General features: G+C 37.5%; 2 protein-coding genes across 2 annotated transcripts; one reads left to right on the forward strand and one right to left on the reverse strand.

Moving 5' to 3' along the window:
• The first annotated feature begins 9156 nt into the window (after nucleotides 1-9156).
• On the forward strand, nucleotides 9157-12347 carry LOC117790283 (histidine-rich protein PFHRP-II). Its single transcript, XM_034629677.1, has 2 exons — nucleotides 9157-9372; nucleotides 10776-12347. The coding sequence occupies exons 1-2, from the start codon at nucleotides 9361-9363 to the stop codon at nucleotides 11916-11918; spliced, it is 1155 nt and encodes a 384-aa protein (XP_034485568.1). The 5' UTR covers nucleotides 9157-9360; the 3' UTR covers nucleotides 11919-12347.
• Nucleotides 12348-16770: 4423 nt separating this feature from the next.
• On the reverse strand, nucleotides 16771-17887 carry LOC117791848 (glycine-rich cell wall structural protein 1.0). The gene is made up of 3 exons (XM_034631748.1): nucleotides 17780-17887; nucleotides 16972-17714; nucleotides 16771-16916 (listed from the first exon to the last, which is right to left on the reverse strand). The coding sequence occupies exons 1-3, from the start codon at nucleotides 17792-17794 to the stop codon at nucleotides 16904-16906; spliced, it is 771 nt and encodes a 256-aa protein (XP_034487639.1). The 5' UTR covers nucleotides 17795-17887; the 3' UTR covers nucleotides 16771-16903.
• Between the last annotated feature and the right edge of the window lie 3618 nt (nucleotides 17888-21505).

Here is a 21505-nt window from a genome sequence, read left to right on the forward strand (position 1 = left end):
AGGTGTTACAGTCCGGCAATTGATATGCTTAATACTCCAATTGCCTGCACTGCCGACACTGACTACACAAATATTTTGTGGGTTGTTGCTCGACCGCCTAAAAAAAAAAAAAAAAATAAACAACAACAGCGCGATTGCAACAAGACATACTTAGGAATTACTTATTATAATTAAACGCCAGATAAATATCACTGTAATGAATAGACCTAAATTTGCTATAACATGATTGAATGCTTTAGAGTTGAATGCAAGTTGTAGAGTGTAAAAAAGAGATTTCTTTGATAATCTTTTGTTTTTCTGAAGAAGTTCATAAGAAATATTGTCACAATTAACTGGAATTTCTGGTTAAGATGCTTACTAAAATATAAGTCTAAAAAATCGACTTGTTATACAATATAAATAAAACATTAGCTTAAAGTTAAACTTTAGTTTGTTTACCAAAAGTTGCGGAAAAGGTTTAATAAAATAATAATAATAATAAGATTTGCTTAGCTTTTATAAATAAACTTATATATTGTAATATTTTTTGTGTTACTTACAACAGTTAGATTTGGCTTATTGATGATGCTTCATTTTCCTGAAAAAAAATATATTCTTGTAATTAAGCCTCTGGGAAAATGTTCTTAATTTCCTGCAATAGATAACAAGATTTACTGTCATAATTAAGAAGCTTGGAATTAGCTTGGCATTTAACAAAAGGCAGCATGGTACATTCCTGAAGAAGTTTCCAATAAACATTCCAACAGATGTGCTAATTAAGAGTCAAAACGTTCTCAACAGAAAAATGGGCTCACAATCAGCTCAGAGATTTTTTCCTCTTAAAAATCATTGAACTCGAGATTTTATAACATCGATTAGTCATTTCATTTATTCACGATTTTACGCAAATCAGAGTTGAACTTCAGACATGACATTGACTTACAAATGCCTGGCACACGCAAGTTCCCGCTAATCGACTCGTTGCACAGTTGCAACTGGTTTATTTTTTTGGTATTTTTTTTGGCTGCACTTCCAAGGCCAACGACTTAGAGATTGCGTATACGCAACGTGCGTCCGTGGCATGCGTCAGCGTCACCTGGCAGCAGCGTGCGTGTGTGTGTGTGTGTGTGTGTGTGCGTGTTTGTGAGTTGTTGCCTGTCTATTTGCCACACTTGTCGCTAATAGCGTTAACAAGTTGCGTTGCAAGTTTTCAATGCAATTTGCTTTAATTTAATTTGATTTACAATGAATGGGAATGCATTTGAATTGTCTTGCAAAGACTTTCACACTCTGTGCCGACAATTTAAATGCATGTTATGATTGCAAATGACAATTCGCTAGTCGCACAGCTCATGATGATTATGCAAATCGATGAAGGCAATTAGTTGGCAATAATCTGGGATAAAGCAATAAATGATACGAAAGGAAAATTGCACCAATTAAAAAAGGACGTGCAACGGAGTTGAGGAGAACAGGGAACTTTAGCTGACTTCGCGGCAATTAGCAGATAAAATGCAGAGAGCCATGGAGCTAAATGTTCTTCTAACTTGTCTAGTTGCACGATTGTATCTCACTTTTACGCTCTTTGCTTTTGCTTCATTTGCTCTGCTTAATTATTTTTTAATCTTTTTTAATTTCACGAACTTTGCAGGATGTCATGCCAATTGGAAGGAGAGAGGCAACACAGCTTGTGACTGCAACAACAAATATCATAAGTAACATCTTTTGGCATTATATACTAAATACCAATTCAACAGGGTTCACAAATAAGAGTCTTAGAACTTAAAGCAAGGAAACCTGAGAAAAACACTTCAATTTCATAACTATGTCAAAACTAAACCGATTTTCAAGCGGAATTCCATTTTAATCATATAAATAAATAACCATTTCAATTTCAATTTAATAATTTCAAAAATATCAAAACAATACCTATGTTTGTTATTAATACATTAAAGCTTTAGCTTAAATATAATTAATAAAATAACCTGATACAAGAAACAATTATTATAACAGTCAACAAATGATTTCTATTTTATAATTTATTTTTTACAAATTATAATTCTAACGATCCCTGCAATCCAAGTCGAGTATCAGATTTTTTGCTGGATAATTAACCTTGAAAGTCTTTGGTGTCAACTGTCTGCCCGGTCAGCTCACCTGTCCGATCAATCAATTGAAAAGTTTCGCTTTTTTGACACAAATGTGACCTTTGTTATCTTTGTGGGCGTCACGTTTAGTTGCCATTGTGGATATTTTCCGTTCCTGTCATTGCGTAAATTTGAAAGTGACACTGAAACTGTCAGCTCTATTGGATAGAGATAGCTAGAGAGAGAGAGAGATAAATGGGTGAGAGTGAGAGGGGACGACACAAACGTGCGACACTTGAGCGACATTTGTTTTCGTTTTCTTCTTGTGTTTTCAGGAATTGATATTGAGATACGGCCGTTAACTCGTATTTGGCTAATGGTGATTGGGCTTGGGCAAGCAGAGGTGACAGCAACGTGACCTTCAAATGGAGCATGAATAATGGAATTGCCAGAAATATGAGCATAGCATAAATATGCGTGATGGTGATAAACCAACTTTTCGCTTAAATATGTGAATGTCTTTGAAAATGGAGAAAATGGGAAACCGGGATGCAATAGAAAACCCAACACGTGTCATTGACATCTATCAAAATACCAATTAAGTTATTTTTGCTCTGCAAGTTACATTAATGAAAGTCCTAAGCTGACTGTTGTTTATGCTTCAACAACGATTTTTTTTATTAAAATAATGTAAGCACAAGTAACAAAGTTTTTCGCACTGTTAGGAATATCTACTTGATGATTTTAAGCTACTGTTGTTTTGATATCTTTGAGATATAATTAACATAAGTTGCTGAATCTACAAGTATAACAATTGCTATCGCTGAACTCAATCAAAAAATTATACTTTTTCCTTTAAGAAAGCTGAATGTGCTACTTTAATCCACTGCCATTGTGCCCTTAAGTATATACTCAAAGATCAATTATTTGACAATTTTTATGTCACTCGCAACACGCTGGAAATTTCTTAAGCCATTTTACGTACTCAAGATTCCCACTCAGCCCTTGATTCAGGTAGCCAAATATCTTAGGTATTTTACAGAACTTTATGATATTTAAATTTAATGCCATGTTACGGCTCGAAATCCCTGAAATCAGCGGCATTTGAAGCAATGCTCACCTGATTTTATACGAGTACTCTATTTTATTTTATATTCACTTCTGGGTGCTCATTGACTCAGCCTGCGAATCAATCCCAGCATTGGTTTGCCACAGCGGTTGTTTGCTTAGTTTGCAGGCAAGTTTATTTGCAACGCTTGACGCTGCACGTACCCTGGTTGCCCCATCGAGCGGCAGCAGTGACGACGTGTTGAATTTGGGTTCGTTGGGTGGTCAACTTTATGCCAAAGTTGCGCTTGGTTTTTTGGTGTATTTTTATACATGTTGAGTTGTCTATTTTTTCTTTTTGCTATTGTTTATATACCCTGTGTTGTGGGTAACATAAGTTTGCTCAATATATATAACTTCAGATCTATACTGCAAATTTTATTACGAGCTGATAAAAAATTGAGCCAATATTGAAGAATCAATTGTAGAAGGAAGAAGAAGATAAATAATGTTTGGCTTCTCAACGCAATTTTTACGCGTAAATTGTTAAATTTAAGATCTAAGTTTCCTAATCTTAATTTTATGCTTTTTCAAGAATGTGCATTGAGAAAAAATCTTGCTAAACATTATCATCTTGAAAAAAAGTTGAATTTAAGAACACTTACTTTGGATTTTCTTGAATTTATTACTATCCTTGTTCTCATATTCAATACGTTATATTTAAGGCGAATACTCCTGAGTTTAGTGTCAGTTCTTATTATTTTAGAATATGGTTCTGTTCACTGAGTATCTCGTGGTCAAGCAGTCTGGACTACTTTTATTATTATTTTTTTTTGTCTATTTTAATATCAGAGGTCAAACGGGGGACGCGCCTCCAAGCAAAGGTTCCTCAACCAGTTGCCCGTCATTTTATGCGCTTGTGCGCACTTTATGGACATGAATTTGGACATAACTGTGGACTGTGTGTGCCATGTGGTTGTGCCACGTTGTTGTTGGCTGTTGGTTGTTGCGGTGCGGTTTATGTGTCATTTTTCGCATGCGACAATAACTTTGCCATGTATCGTTATTTCCGTGCCTTTTTTTCCTGCAGTTTTTACGTTTATTGTCGCTTAGAATTTCCATGTCAAATTGGTTGGAGGTCAGCATTTAAATGACGCGCGGCTTTGTTCGTGATTCTGTTGTGGCACGTGCATATCCTTAGTTGGGTTGGGTTCAGTCCTGGCATCTATCGGGGCGTGGGAGTTTATTTGCTCTGCTCCATTAAAAGGGGGTGGCACCTGTGGCGAATCGCCACAACTGCCACAACACAAAAATGCTGTCGGCTTGAATGTTGCAAGCGGACCAGCTTAAAATACAGGTTTTAAGAGTGTCAAATTGCTTAAAGTTCGATGGCAGCTGCCACAGTTTGTTGCCAAGCAACCATGCAACCAACAACTGGGCCACAAAATTCAATATTAATATCAATATCAATATCGCCAGCGTTTTCGTTATCTCTTTTGGCCTGAGCAGCAACCCACGCGATTAGCAGGAGTAAACTGCACCCAAATCGCATCCCAGACAAATTGCCAACTAATGCGACAATCAATCATGTTTCCATTGATCGCAAAAGAATTTGCTATTTGATTGAATGCAACTAAAGTCGAGAGTTTGCCCTAGCTGGCAGTCAATTAACTTGGACCCGCCTTCTGACAGATGCAGACCACATGCAATGCCACATTTCCCCACTCCTCACTCCACCTCTACATCGTCTACATCGTCCCTCGTCGGGTTACACCCTAATGACATGTTGCCATGTTTTTTTGTTGTGCCATAATTTTTGTAATTTCATGTTAGGGTGGCCACCGTTGATTGAATTGAATTATCTGCCACTCAATGCGAAAATCTAATCCAAACTGAAACCAAATAGAAACTGAAATGGCCAAGATCTTGGAGATCTGTAACTGTAACCACTTGTTAACTGTTGCCAGTTCAAGTTGTGCTCAGTTTGTAACGCTTTTTATCTGTGGCAATAATTGAAGGCAATTAAATTCATAAATTTTAATGATTTATTTTAGCTATGCACGGCTAGCACATTGAATTATTTATTCTTGATCTGAATGTACAGGGTGCTTTGTAAGTTTTCAAGTTGGTTAAATTTCCAAAATTATTGATCTTTAAGTGAAGCAATTATTTTAAGAAGTTTAATTCGAAATTATTTAATTTTTAAATTATTTGGGCACTTTAAAATTTAACAACAAAAAAATTTAAACTTAGGGACATTCAAATATTTTGACTGATTGAAATACTGAATCAAGAAGTTAACGGGTAAAATTAAAAAAAAAAAGATTCAAAATGGTCAAAATAGACTCTAAATTGAATATTGTACAAGTATACTCTATATTTTTAGATTCTCTTTCGTTTGATGGATCATCCTGTATTCAAACCTGCAACGATTTCTAAGCAATTAGCTGTTATAATTAACCACAAATATTTGAAGCAACAGCATTTGTGTAAGAACAAATAATAGCTGACTTGAACGTAAATAATGCAATAATTGTTACACCCATAGACATTGTCTTGGCCAGGCTTGACCAGACTTGGAAGTCACGACTGTATCCGCCTGGCCAAAAGTCAGCCAAAAGAGTGTCGGATGCGCCTCACTGCACCACTGCACCACTGAGCAAAGCAGGCCAGTAGCTGTTAAATTGACTACCGAAAACCTGGCCAAATACGAGTACTGCCAACTGCTGAAATACGAGTCAAAGAGTCGATTGCAAGTGTTTCAATGCCAGCTGATGTTTAGTGATGCGTGTCGGGTTTAAAGGGGTTTTACTGTGATTTCCCAGACCAAACAAAGTTATAAATTGCGATTGGCTTGATTGCCACGGGGCTGTTGAGTTTCTGTGGTGCTGCATTTTATTGTATTGCTAACTGAATTTAAATATTAATTGGCTTTAATTGTAGCGGTCCAAGTGTTGGCGAGCTAATTTGCCTAATGATCCAGCAGATCAACAATTGGTCAGTTGCTCAGCTGCTCAGCTGGCCAAGTTGTAAAGTGGCCAACACCCGCGGCGACTTTGTTGTAGAATTTGCGTTAATTATGTTGTTTTACTGCTAGTGCAATTAATTAAACATGATTTACTTATGAATATGGATTCACAACTGCAAGATAAACGGCTGTACATTATTCTCGAACTGTCTAGCAACTGAATCACAAATTCGCCACAAATATTCAATTATGGTACATAAGTCCTCATAATAGCCACAAATCTAAACAAGAACAATTAAATGTTTGAATCGTAGAATTGTTTGGCATGCAATTTACTGCCAGATTTTTTTTTGTATTCTGCATTCTGTTGAATGCCTCAATTTGCATTTACAGACTCGTAAACAGATTGATAAAAAACCTCAACAGGCAGTCCACACCCACGCCTCTGTATTGTAAAAATGAATGCAACTTTTCAGTCTGTTTTGATGGATGATAGCATGGCTTGAGAATTAGAGATGAGAGCGTGACACGAGCACTAATTAAATCTACATTAAATCGACAGCTTTTACATAAATAAATATGTTAAATATAATTATGCTTTTGAGCTCTACAATATTTTAATTAATATTTAATAAATTCAACCAATATTAGCATGCTTCCATCTCTAACTACTCGCCTGAATTTGGAGCATATGTAGTCATTGAAGGCCCTTAAAACACATTTGAAGTACTTCTTGAGATTGCAGCTGCTGTTAAAGAATTTCCGTTTATTTTTTTTTTCTAATTGCAAAAGTAGATTAAAATTGTCATTAATAACTGTTGATTTTTAACGCCTTGGAACAAACTAGTCCAATAAATTTACTTTAATAATATATGAAACGTGTCCGTTATATATTATTATGAAAGGTATTTTTCATAAGAAACTAGCATTTTTATGGCGTTTTAGTAGAGGCAATTAAATATAGTAATAAAATAATTATCAATGACTCTTGCTGAAAGCGTGACAACAATTTTATAATTTAACTCTTTGTTATATATTTAGGAACTGTATTTATATCTATATCAGTTAAAGTAGAATATAAATTAGTGTCTATTGTTTTTCTTTATAGTGAATGTTTTGATATTATTTTTGATATTTGATATTAACGTCAACTTAGAGCAGTTGACAAAAAAAAAAAGAGGAATACAAAATAAAAATGCTTTTAATAAATGCCCTAAGTATATAGAAAATAGCTTAATAAATATGATTATTTAATTAGCACTTTTTTGCGGTAATTCTTTATTTATGCAAACAAACTTGAATGCCGCATTGGTTTTGCTGTAGCGCACCCATATAAAATGATAATTATAGCTCACAAATTGCGCAGGATAGGTGGGTATAATACCGTATATACATATGTTTGTTATAAATCTGTAGATTGCACTTGAACAGTTCAGCCCACATGTCGACAGTCAGTGCAAGAAACTGAAAACTAATAAAATGAAAATGAAAACGAAGGTGACAACGGGAATATAATTTATAATGTTGCGCATGTTGCAAAAATGTCAAAACACACACCCGCCACGCCCCCACACACACACTTACACACATACTCTTTTACCTATACAAATGCACATTTGTTGGGGGAGTTCAAAAGCGCAACTTGAGTTTGAGTTTATTTAAATTAAATTGGCGCTGGCTTTGCAGGCGAGCTGAGCAAATTAAGTTGCCGATATATGTGGCACAGTGTGCCATGTGCCACATGCAACATACACAGCTGTAGATGGCGCCTATCGAATGCAAATGATCGAACTCGTTATTAAATGTGTTTCTTGTGTTGCGCCTGTTCTGTGCCACGTAAAACAATAAAAACCAATAGCAACAACAACAATTGCAAAGTGTGGCAAATGCAACATCAAGATTGAGTCGACTGGACGCTAAAGAAATGCTGCAACATGTGGCAACAACAACAACAACAACAATGTTGCACTGTTAGACAAACCATTTTTATGTCTTTTGTTTTGTGAGCTGCGCTTTTATTTTTAATTTGCAAACTTTTCGTTTCTGCCGTTTTTCGATGCAGTTCGTTGATTAAAGAGGCAAAACGCCCAGAAATTGGTTTACAATTTTGTTGTAGTTTTCGATATTTCTGCTCACTTTTCGCGTTGTGGCCCGTGGCATGTTGCAAGTTGCGGCAACTGCGACTCCCTAAGCGTTCAGTACTCGCAAAAAAATTCATAAGAATTTTTTAATTTGGCTGCCCAAGCAACAACAACAACAACAAAAACAACAACAAGAGAAACATACACATAGATTGGGCCCCTTGTTAGCTGTTTATGAGAGCAACTTTGGGCGGGGTCGGCTTTTTTTTTGTGAGCAAAATAATTTTTTGGAAAGGCACAAGACGATAAGATCGAACATAAATCCCCCATACCAAATAATGAGTGCTAATTGTTCAATGCACGGAAGTTCAATTGCCCACACGGCAGTCAAAAAGCTAAAACTCATAAAAAAAAATACATACGTAGCAATTAAAATTCTTTTCCGACATGGCCATAACGTTTGATTCAATCGAAAGCAAGGTCATGGCAGCATTTGCAGTGACAAACGCCAAATGCAGCACCAATATCTTTTACTCCTCTATATGTATATCTATCTCTATCTTTGAGCATGCATGTGTGTAGCTGATTTTATTAGTTAGCCGTAAAATCGCTAAAAGAGTCAGCAATAAAGCTAAAGTGTCTGGCAACATGCTTTGGCAACATTCGTATCTTGTTTCGGTTTTGGCTTCGGCATCGGCTTTGGCTTTGGCTTTGGCTAAAACCCGCTTCGAGCCGCGATTAACGTTGTAATTCGATTACTCTTGTGGCAGATTGTTCTGCTTGTGCTCTCATTGTAGTTATTGTTACCAATATTGTTGCTGTTGTTACTGTTACCGCTCATATTGTTGTATTCCTATTGCTTTTGCTTTTGCTTTTGCTTTTTCTTTTTCTTGTGTTTGCGCAGTCGCCGGCGTCTCAGCCAACGCCTCTGCCTCTGCCACTGTCTCGGCCTCTGCTTCGGCCTCTGTCTCTGGCGGTATATATTAGAGCCGTCCGCCGACAGTCAGCACAGTTCGTTAACAGTCCTAGTCGAGATTCTAGGAGGTTCAACCAGCGTCCAGTGCCTGTGTGTCGAGTGTGTGTGCAGTTTGTTTTCTGTTCATCCGCAGTTAACCCCACTTCCTTATTTTGAACGGCACCTTACCGTTAACGTTGTTCAACCAAAACTCAACTTGTGATTTACACTTTGTGAACAAAAATGAAGCCATTTGTAAGTAAACAACTAAAAGTGCACACAATTTAAATTAATGCAAATATTAAGATAATACTTAATGCGGAAAAGGATAATTCAGCGTCCACCTTGTGAAGTTTCTTACAGTCCTAAAGTCAACAGAATTTTATTCACATAAAGACAAAAAATTGTGAGAAATATTCGTGTAGAATTCACATTGTTGAAGCGTTTAAGAATAGAATAGACTTTGTTGATTTTATTTCGTTTTGCAGTCAAACTTATTCAAAAATAATTCAATTCAAATATCTCGATGTTTAGTGCTATGAGTCAATTAATTCTACATTTTTATTTTTTTATTTTTACGACATAAAATTAATTAATTATAGGGCAGTTCGACTCCGTATCTTTGTTTGGATATTCTACTGAATTCCTCTGAAGAACATAAAATAAAGGCTTTTTTTTTACGATATTTCTGATTTATTGTATTTTTCTCATATTTTATGAAGTTTATTTTCTTGTTATATAAGCTTAATAACTATGCTTTTTATATATATATATATATATATATATATATATATATATATATATATATATATATATATATTTGATTGGATACTCTACTGCATTTTTTTTGTTATACCATTTTATATTTTTTTAATACAATATAAATGATTCTCTAGGTGAATACGATATATAGTGATATTTCGATATTTTCAATATCTGAAATTTCTCTGACATTAAATAAAGTTTATTTAGTTATTGGCTTACACAACATTTGAATAATAATTTTATGATCTTTTATTTAAATAATTACGATATTTAATAATTTTTTTTTTCAATTTTGCCAATTTTTGTTCTTATATTAAATTAGTTTTTGCAAATTAATGGCTTAGATCTGCTTTAGTTTAATACTTCAATCATGACTATATCAGGTTGCTTGCACCACTGGACTACCCAGAAATTAGTTGCAGCTGCCATCAGTCAGTGTTGAATTCAGTTGATAAGCCGTTGACATGTTGCATGTTGGATAGTTTAGTCACCGCTTGCTCCACATAATATAATAATGGTCTCGTATGCGGTAATATGATCGACTTGCTACGAGTATCTCAAATCGAAATCAAATCAAATCAAATGTTTCGCATGACGGCTCTTACCATCGAAAAGAGATACATTGTATATATATATATATATACATATATACAATACATGTATTGGCAAAGAGGGCGTGTGGGGATGGTCAAAGCTCCAAAGAGGCAGTCGAAAGGAAAAGCAAGAGAAACGTTGAGAAACACAAGAAATTGGAAAAAAGTCTGGGAAAAGTCTGTTTGACTGACTGACTGACTGACTGACTGACTGACAAGTGCAATTACTGCGCCGCCAGGTGGCGCCAGTTGTTACGTATCAGCCTAAATTAATTGTTATCCATGTCGCTCTCTTTGCAGTTGATTGCCGCAGCGCTGCTCATCTCAACGGTGTCCGCCTCATGGCACGGAGCCGTGTCCACACAATATCAGCATCTGGATCCCCATAGCCACACCTATTCGTATGGCTACGCCGATCCCAACTCACAGAAGCACGAGACGCGTGCTCACGATGGCACTACACACGGCTCCTACTCCTATGTGGATGGACATGGCCATACACAGTCGGTGTCGTACACGGCTGATCCCCATCACGGCTTCAATGCGGTAGGCACCAATCTGCCCCAGGCTCCGGCCGTGCACCATGTGGCACCTGTTTATGCCGCTGCCCATGCTCATGCCGCCTATGTGCCATACGCTCATCATGGCATCCACATTCCCGTGCTGACCCACGGCGGTGTTCCCGTCGACACACCCGAGGTGCAACACGCCAAGGCCGCCCATGCTGCCGCTCATGCCGCTGCCGCCCACAATGCGGGTGGTCATCATCTGTACAAGCGTTCGATCTATGGCGGTGCCTGGGCTTACGGTGGTGCTGCTCATGTCCCACTCACCCACGGTGGTGTTCCCGTCGATACTCCCGATGTGCAGGCCGCCAAGGCTGAGCATTATGCTGCCCATGCCAAGGCTCTGGGACATGTTGCCCATGGTCATGGTGCTCCCGTCGACACACCCGAGGTGCAACACGCCAAGGCCGCTCACTTTGCCGCTCATGCCGCTGCCCGTTCCGGTTCCGCTCATGCCATCGCTCCCCTTGCCCACCACGGTGGCTACCATGTGCCTGTGATCCACAATGGTGTGCCCGTCGACACCCCCGAGGTGCAGCACGCCAAGGCCGCCCACTTTGCCGCCCTCTCGCAGGCTTCCGCCCACGGCAGCTCGCACAGCACCTGGGATGATGGTCACTACGATGGTCGCTGGGATGCCAGCCACGACAGCCACGCCCACAGCTATGCCAGCGGCTATGCGCACAAGGGTCCCATCCACATCCCGGTCATCCACAACGGTGTCCCCGTTGAGCCCGCTGAGGTGCAACACGCCCGTGCCGCCCACTTGAATGCTGTGGCTGCTGCCAGTCACGGTGGTGCTGCCCATGGTGGCTACTACGGTGGCTCTGCGCACGAGGATGATGGCCAGTACCACGCGCACTACAACCACTATTAAGTCCAGAACCGTCCACAGTTTTGGTTTAAAGCCATTGACCCCGAGAACCAACAACGACAACGATAACGATAACGATTACGACGAGCATCCCTACATAATCTGCCCGATATCTATTTGTTTCACTCTAACGACACCGAAGCAAGCTAGCGTATATACAACTGTCTCTTTCACTCTATATTCTCTATCAGCAACAACTTTATCTTCATCTCTGTCTGACACACACACGTAATTAACAATGGGAGATTTGAGCTGCTGTCTCAATTGCCCATTTCAACTTTTTTTTCAACCATCTCCAGTTCCAATATAGAACTTCTTTCATTTCTATCTGAACTATTCACCACTTTCTATCTTAATCTATCTTCTGTCTCACTCTCTTCCACTGCCAACTGCCACTGTCAAGTCTATAGTTATGCTCTTCATTCTACTTATTTCCATTACTTTCTTCAATTTCTTGACTTGAGCAATGCTGAACGAGTATGTTGTAAATAATTGTTGTAATTTTTAAATGTATCTTGATTCATGTACTGGATATGTATCTATATATTATATGAAACTGCAAACAGACAAATAAACTGCAAAAATGTATTTGATCACAAAACTTTAACGCTTTTTAATGGATGTTTGAGATAGAAATATAATTTCAAAATCTTTATAATGTATAAGAAAAAATTTTTTAAAAATTATTTCTGAAATTTCAAGTATTCAAAATCAGGTATCTCCCAAAATTAAAATAAATGCAACTTTCAGTGCTCTTGATACCAAACCACCAAAGCTTTTAGATTTAAAAATATTTATTTTTTTCAAAGATTTGATAAAATTGAAAACTTTTTGAGCTTAATTAAATTAATTTTTAAATTGAATTATAAGTCATTAAATGTATATTTAATGATTTTATTTTGTATTTTATATTCAAACAGGATTATAATACTTTTTTTTAGAGATTTCTCAACAACTATTTTTTTAATTTATTAAAATTATCTTACTTTCGGGATTTTCTCAAACGTTTTTAATGTATTTTACTGGTAACAAAAGTTTTTATAAGATTTATTTTGGTTAGTTAGTATTGCTGAAAATGCCCAAATATATTTTTCTGCCGTTATTATGTACATTTCTTATATTCTCAAGTTTTTTAAAGCCGACTTTACTCTTTTTGAATACCTGCAAGTTTATTTTATGAATTGCAGTTCATCGATTTTACGTTAAAGAATTTGTGGAATTCAACTTTTAAATTGCATTTAATATTATATGACATTCTTTGTAGGCACTTCCATTCAGAATGTTGTAAAGTTGTAAAGTCAACTCGGCACACGCTTTGTCACATACCATCGCCTGAGGAGAAAATACATGGGATATTTGCAGTGTGTGCATATCATGAAAAGGAATGCAAACGAAGCGCCCACGAATCCTACGAATCCTGTAAGCACATTCGAGTGCAAACAATCAATCAATTCGGAAATGCGACATTTTGTTGTTTTACAATGATGTGAAATTCACCTGTATGAATGGAAATGGAAATGGAATTGTGTTTGCTCTCAGCTATTTACGGCTAAGTTGAGCCAAAATAAATATGCACACTGGGTGGTCTCTCAATTTGCAAAATACTCGCATTTAGTGTTAACCTCGAGTTGGTATTAATTTGCAGCCCTCATGCCTGAAAGCCATAAATTGAAATGCAACCTTTGCACTAATCAATAACCTTGGTGTACCGCCGTCAATTACAGGGCAGGCTGTCGGGCTCTCGGACTCAACTAATTAAAAATTAACAATCTACGCCGCACACGCAAAGGTCACGGTGCAAATGGTCCGCTCGGTTCGATTTTCAACACATAAATAACAGGAGAAGTTTCTCCCTTGTGACTATTAAAGAGCCTACCAAAAATGGTCACTTCTAAGCCTGAGGATGGGGGAAGCAGAGGTGGCTAGTCATTTAATTAGACATGTACCGCAATTGGCAATTGAATTTCAATCTTAAACGACCTTGAGGTCAACAGGTGTATGAATATTTAAGCATCGGGTTTAGTTTGATTTGATCTGTTCATTGATTTGACTCCAAATCTAATTATGGTGCAATTGAAGTTATTTAAATTGGCAACAAGCGCTTAAATGGTCGGTTGTGTGGCCAGAATGTGTGGCAGCAACAACAGTAGCTTGACCGATTGAACGTTCCGCTTGCCACAAGAGTTCGTGGGCGTGGCCAAAAGCCCACGTCAAAAGTGAATGTGCAACATTGTTGTTTTTGGCTCAAATCATTTTTGCCAACTTTATTATTGCAATTCGCAATTCGCTTCTTGCCACGACTTTGTTATTGTTTTTCTTTCTCATGTTTTTTTTTTTTTCCTTTTATTATGATTTCTGCCAGTTGATTTTCCAACGAATTGAAGAATTTCGTTTTGGCTTTTTGTGGCTCATTTGCATTGGCAGCAATTTGGCAACCAGTTGACTGCCTTTTGCCGTTGGCCAGAACCACACTTAATTGGAGGGTCAGTTCCAGCCCAATGCCCAGTACTGCAACATCGACACCAGGCCAGAACCGTTAAGCAAACAAAAACAAATGCCAGCCAAATTTGTATAAAATAACACAATTACTAAGCCATTTTCAGCAATGGGTTAAGTTCTCTTGCCAGGTTGCCTGGTTTATTGCCACTTTTTCGAAGTGGGCGTTTACTTGCAGCATTTTGCATATTTTTGTTAAAGTGGCTTTTATGTTTTGCTTCAATTTAATTAATGGTTTAGGCGTTAATTTATGGCCTAATTGATCCGATTTGAATACATGTAAATCCATGTGTTGAAATCCACATTGCAGCTCCAAATTGTTATAATTGTTGTTATGACAGATATTTGCTATTGTTGCAATTTGACTAATTGCAAACACAATAAATTACCATAGTGGGCATTTAGTTTAAACTTTTTTTTTTATTTTTGAAAAACTTTAACTTTTACACAAACTTCAATTTACCTTTGCTTTCTGCAATTTATAAATGAACCTTGACATTTCGTGGAATGCGTTATTCAAATAATTTAATTTATTTTCTTTTTCTCTGAATTTTAGACTTCTTTCAATTAATATAACATTTAAAGCATGCAAACAATTTAGATGCTGTTGAATTTGCTGTAAAACTAAATACTGGGAACATGCTTGCCGCTTCAATTTACAGTCATACTTCGCTGCAACGAAAGTGTCCTGAATTTTGTTAAATAATTGTTATATAATATTAAAATTTTTATAACTTAAGCACTATTTAAGAGTTAAAAAGTCACAGCTAAGGTAGGATTATATCGATTTATTTATTTCGATTCATTTTGAACTTTTACTGTGTCCTATTGACCAACCGTTGTTTATTTAGGAAACAGGGTTTCAAATAATTATAGTACTCTGAAGCAATTATCTCTAACAATGCGTAGCTTAACACACACACACAACATAATGGAGATACACACGGTGTAAATATTACAACAACAGCATCAACAACAACATCAATAAGCACATCAACTATTACAGCAACAAATTGAAACAAAATACAAAGATAATGCAACACAATTTGCTGCTGCTGTTGCAGATGTTGTTGCTATTGCAAATGTTGTTGCTGTCGTTGTCGTTGCTGCTGCTGTTGCTATTGCAGATGTTGCTGTTGCTGTTTATGCAGAAAATGCGTTGAACATTTCGCGCATTTGCACAGTCAAAGTAAGCAACGAAAATGTGAAATGTGAAATGCGATTGTCGATTGCTGATGCTGATTGTTGCCTGCCAAAAACAGTTTTCCATTGCCTTTTCCATATAGTATTTTTCTCTCCAAATTGCAACAACAGTTGCAAAATTGAATTGTGTTATTGTTTCTTGTATTTTTCTGAAGCGTGAGCTTCAATATTCGAGTATTTCCCACTTTGTTGTTTCAAAATGCTTTTAAAATTGACAGCTGTTGTTGCGTTCAGTAAAACAATGATAACATTAAAGAATAGTTATTTTTGCAACACTGCAGACTTCTTACTCTTGTAGACTAACCTAAATTTCTAGACAAATCTTTTGAGATTTAGACGGCAGCTGATTTTGAAAAAAAAGATCGAACGAACAAAAATTTCTTATAGGACACATTTGGAGTTACAAAAGTTGTCAAACAAAAAGTGATTTTACAATTAAACAAAAATCATAATTATGTGAATATTTTAAATCAATTATATTCCATTTTATTCCGTTAAAAATAAAATCAATTTATCTAAATATTTTTTTTAAATTTCTTCTAAATTTTTAAAAAAATATTTTAGCATCTAAAAGCATTGACTGCTGAGATTTGTAGAATATACGTAAAGGGTATTAAAATTGCAATCTATCAATTTGTTGTAGTTTTTTTGTTATTCACATGCTCTCTTGTTATCTCTCTTTCCCGCTCTCTCGCTCTCTGATTTGCCAATTAGTTTGAGTGTCATTTAAATACGTGTATCGACAATTTGCATTGCCTACTTTTAGGCATTTGCATAAAATGTGACATATTTAAATAGCACAAGGAATTGGCAAACAGTCAAAAGCTAATTTGATATAATATTAATATTTAAATTATGCAAAACAATAAACAAGGCTAATAACAACAATAACGGCTTGGACTTTCGCTCAGTTTGCGGACACACATGTACGACAAGTTTATTTATGTTATTTGAGAAAAGTTTAAATTGCTCAAGTCGCTTCCGAGACAAAGCGAAAGAGCAAGAGAGAGAGAGAGAGTGAGAGAGGGAAAAGGAAATGAGAATCTGTGCAGCAGCTGACATTAGGCTAGAACTTTGTCCAGCTGCTGACCGCCAGTTGGTTGGCCCAGTTTTGCAAAGTACGAAGATTTATGGCTGGCAGTGTAAAGAGCTTTAATTGCATTGCAGAGTATGCGTTATCGAATTTTAATATTCGTTTGCTTGATTTTGACACATTGACTAGACCTAATTCTAAAACTGGCTTAAAGTACTAACTGGATCTGAGCTGCTTTTGTCCCATGACATGGAGTTTAGAGCACGGCGCTGTAAAGACCGGATATTATGTAATGTTTCAATCACTGCTCATCTGCCTACTTACTACAAATTGTGTTCCTGTTCCGGCCAGACGGGCGCCGGAAGTAGCACAGCTGAAGGCGCTGGCTGTTGTGGTGCAGCACCACCGGCACCACCGCCACCACCGGCGCCATTGCGTGCTCCTTTGCCGCCCTTGCCACCCTTGCCACCTTTGATGCCGCCGGGTCCGTCGGGACCGTCCGCACCATCGGCGCCATCTTCGCCATCCGGTTGCGAGCCAGCCGGACTCGGAGCTCCTGGTTGTCCACTTTGACCACTCTCGCCGGATGTCAAAGTGCCACCAGCACCGCCACCACCACCAGCACCGCCGCCACCAGCGCTGCCAGCGCCTCCAGCACCGCCACTGCCACCAGCACCGCCCAAAACGCCGCCAGCTTGTCCCGCCTGGCCTGCGCCGCCAGCACCACCGCCACCCGCGGCATCACCGCCACCTGCAGCTTCCTGTGCAGCAGCAGAAGCATCTGCCGCAGACGAGGAGTCTGTCAAACTGGCATCCGCAGTCGAGTCCTCGACATATTCTCCCTCTAAGCCAGGTTGTGGCTGCCATAGGCCATCTGCGGGGGGAACTGGTGGCTTATAGCTGCCATCGTCCTCTGGTGCTGGCTGCACAACATACACAAGCTGTGCCGGCGGAGACAACAAATAGGTGCCAGCTATTGGCCCTGGAAATGCCACCGGCACCACATGAGTCAATCCACCGACGATGAGGTGCAAACCCAGCAGGAATTGCAGCAGCAGCAGCAGCGACTGTTTGTGAAAAATTGCACTTTTCATTCGATTTTCCCATTCATCACACTCAATTGAATATTTACCGCTGTTGTTCGCATATTGTCGATGTTATTAAATTGCAATTTCTTTATTCCTTTCTTTGAGTCCGTGTTCGGCTGAGACTTTTGTGGTACTGAGTTTATTGGTTACGCCCTATCGTTCTTTATATACAGTATCTCGACTTCTAGCTGATGATTAAATGAAAATCAGCTACGAGTTGCTGCTTTGTCTATAAATGGAAGCAGCTTCTATACGTAGTGCATAAATCAAGTGTCTCCAATGTTAATTAGAGCAAAATGCTTCTGTACAACAATTACAACCAACTATTATATTAATATGTAATAATATAACACACATAAATAATCAAAGCTCGTCCAAACAAATACGCAGTTTAGTTTGCTATGACACATATATCAAGCTCTCCGATGGAAAAATATACTTTGATACATCGATTGTTAAGTACTCTACAATTAATATGGTACATATAAATCACTTGAATTTGGTTTATTAAAATGTTTCCATGTTTCTAATATTTTTGACATACCTAATTTTTTTCTTCTTGAGTATGCCAATAAACATTTTTTTACTATGCTGAACATTAACATCAACTCTTTATAATACTTTTTAATTTATTTATTATTTTTGTTTAATAAAATAAATTTAATTCGATTAATAATTCTTAACATTGTGTTTAATACAGTTAAATTTAAATTTTGAAACAGTTAAAATTATTATATTAAAATCGAAAAATGCATCACGATGTATAAAATAATGAATAGAGAATATAACGAAAGTTCTGTTAAGATTTATTACCAAAGATCTTGATTTGTAGGGTATACATGATCGCATGATTTCCACATACCGATACAGTTGCCATGTTTGTCGAGAATATTCCAACTATTGTAAATGTTCTTAATGCCTTATTGGCATTTAAAGATGAATCAGATGTGAACCCGTTCAATTCGCTTTTGTAGGGTATACAGCAGTCACATATTAAATATTCGTATGTGCAGATAAACAGCATTGTTTGCCATATTATATAATGCAGAATCTTGAAATTGTATCAATGCCTGATCAGGTAGTAAATAATTAAAATGCCTTCCTACTTAATCTTAAGTTGTTGCAATGTCAGTTCTGTCTGCAGACAAGATAAGATGCCATTAATGGCCATAAGCCGGCAGTCAAGAATCGAAACTCTCTGAAGTGTTGGCTCGATTCTCGATTCTCGATTCGCCCTACACTGGGAGCTGCATAATGATCTTAATAGTGTTGGCGTCGTTGAATTAATAGACGGGCTCGATTGCATGCGAGTTGTGACCGTGTTGGATGCAAAGTGGCGCTTTGAGGAGCTGATTAACCGGTTTGTTTCTTCTTTGTTTTTGTTTTCTTTGTATGCAACGTTGCGTGTCAAATATGTTACACAGTGGTGGCAAATATTAAGTGCCAGTTGCTGTTGCTGTTGCTGTTGCCCTTGTCATGTTGACTTTCATTCAGCTCCACATAAATGATGAGCAACTATTAGAGTCTCTGCAGCATCGACTAAATCAATTAAGCCAACAAGCGCACACAACAACAACAACAACATCAAGGGAGACAAGCCCATTATCGTCATTGTGCTCGTTCTCGTTATCGTCCTAAGCATTTAGCTACAAAACCCGGAACATTATTCACAGCATCAAGGGGGAGGAAGAGAGAGGAGGAGCTGCCAGTTTGAAAGTAAGATAAAACTGTTTGTGCGTGTGGCAGCAGCTGATAAAAGGACGCAGGATGCCAAAGGAAGCTAGGCTAGTTAGCTATTTAGATAGTTACCCTCAACAAAGTTCTAGCCAATTAGTACAGCGACTTAAGGGAACGCGACTGGCACGTTAAAATATGCTAACATTGCTCTCTCTTTTTGTTGCCAAAGCAGCTACTGAGATTCCATTTCTGCTGGCATTGCACAAATATCCAGGACTACTGACCAATGTCGAAGGCTGACCTATTAATCAAAACAGAGGCAGACACGAAGAGTGGCCCATAAACAGTTTCCTCCACACGCATGAAGGCATCCATTCATTCACACATCCTGGCCGCTCCCTTGGCCACACCCCTAGACACTCCCTTGTAGGCCGGGTCGGGTGGATTTTCATATATAAATAGTTTTGCTGGAGCTTCGACTTTGCTTCATTTGTTAGCCGACTGACAGGCAAGTCAAGTTGACGTCGCCGTCGATTGTCGATTCTGGTCGCAATTACAACTTACACAGCAGCGCACAGTGGCAGATTTGGCTGATTTTGCTGATGAAAATAAATAACTAAAAATTTTTTACAATAAAGTTTTCTGTAAGATACTAGTTTATTCAGAATATTTGCACATCAATAAACTTTAAATTTAGTTTTTCTTTGTTCTAAACATTTAAACAAATTTTTTGTTTAATATACCATGCATAAAAAATATTCGCAGTCAGTTTTTTAGTCTGATTCTTTGAGAACTTTCTTTTAATCTAAAATTAAAATTGCTTTTACATACAAATGTTGTGCCTAAATAATATACTCACTGATATGACTTCAATATTTTTGTATTTTCTTCCGAGAGATTGCATAAATCACCCAGTGTGTTGAACAAGAAAAAAAATGTTTCTACGTGCTTCGCATATGAGCAAATGTGGGAGCTGTTTAAAGGGAGAAAGTGTAGGCGACCGCAGGATATGCAGATCGAAAACAGTTTACAGAAATCATTAACACTGGGCGAATGCGTAATGAGCAATGTGGCGTATGTGTGATGCGCATGATGTTGCTGTGCAGGCACACGAATAAACATCCACTGCGTGCAGCTGTTGAAACCCGGATATTTAATTAGAGAAGTACATGACCTCAATTGTAAATTCATTAATTGCAAGGGAGACACAACTAATTAAACTGGAAACTCAGAATAGAATCAAAGAGCACAATTTATAATTATCAAGTGTTACTTGGAATATTTTGAAATATGCTCACCTGTTACTTTTTGTGATTAAAGCAGACGAAAGCTTAAAGCTGTTAAAAAATCTAAAAGTCCTTAAAAGATTAATAGTTGTCTACTCACCACATTGTGTTTAAAAGTTAGTTTAAGTGAGAAATCTATAAAATTGACCTGTATTTGACCTTTTAAAGGACATTTTGTATTTTCAGTGCACTTTCTGTTTACCTTTTTAAGTAAGTCAAGTGCGATGATTTATGATGCTTATAAAAATACATGATGCTGACACCACACATACATTTCGACATATGTATTGCCAGCTGAACTTTTGACTGCTTTCAACATGTGTTACATACACACGAGTATTTACGTTTAAGCCAAAAGCCCAGGGCATGACATTCCCGCAGAAGGGGCGTCAAGTGTCGTTACAGCTGTCACAATATGCAGTATGTTGAGAGTGTCGACAAAGTCATCAATAACAAACTTACATACACATATGCGAACACATTTGTACATACAGACAGAGAGCAGACCACCATACAAACCGCATTTAATTCATAATAAATCATTGAACATGGTGTCACACAATTGTGCTGCTAGCCATTTGCTGTCTATGCAGAGTGCATACAAACCAATGACATACATGCAATCACATATAAACTATGTTTTTGTCATACCCGCTTTGCACACTTACAGAGTATATTTCATGTTTGAGCAGCGTAGCAAGCCGAGTATTCTCTCAGTCATCAAATTATTATACAACAACTCATATACATTACAATTACAAATACAGTACAGTAAACTTCACCAATAACCAACTCAATAGAATACAA

This window comes from Drosophila innubila, assembly GCF_004354385.1.
Source record: "Drosophila innubila isolate TH190305 chromosome 3R unlocalized genomic scaffold, UK_Dinn_1.0 2_E_3R, whole genome shotgun sequence".
NCBI lineage: Eukaryota > Metazoa > Arthropoda > Insecta > Diptera > Drosophilidae > Drosophila > Drosophila innubila.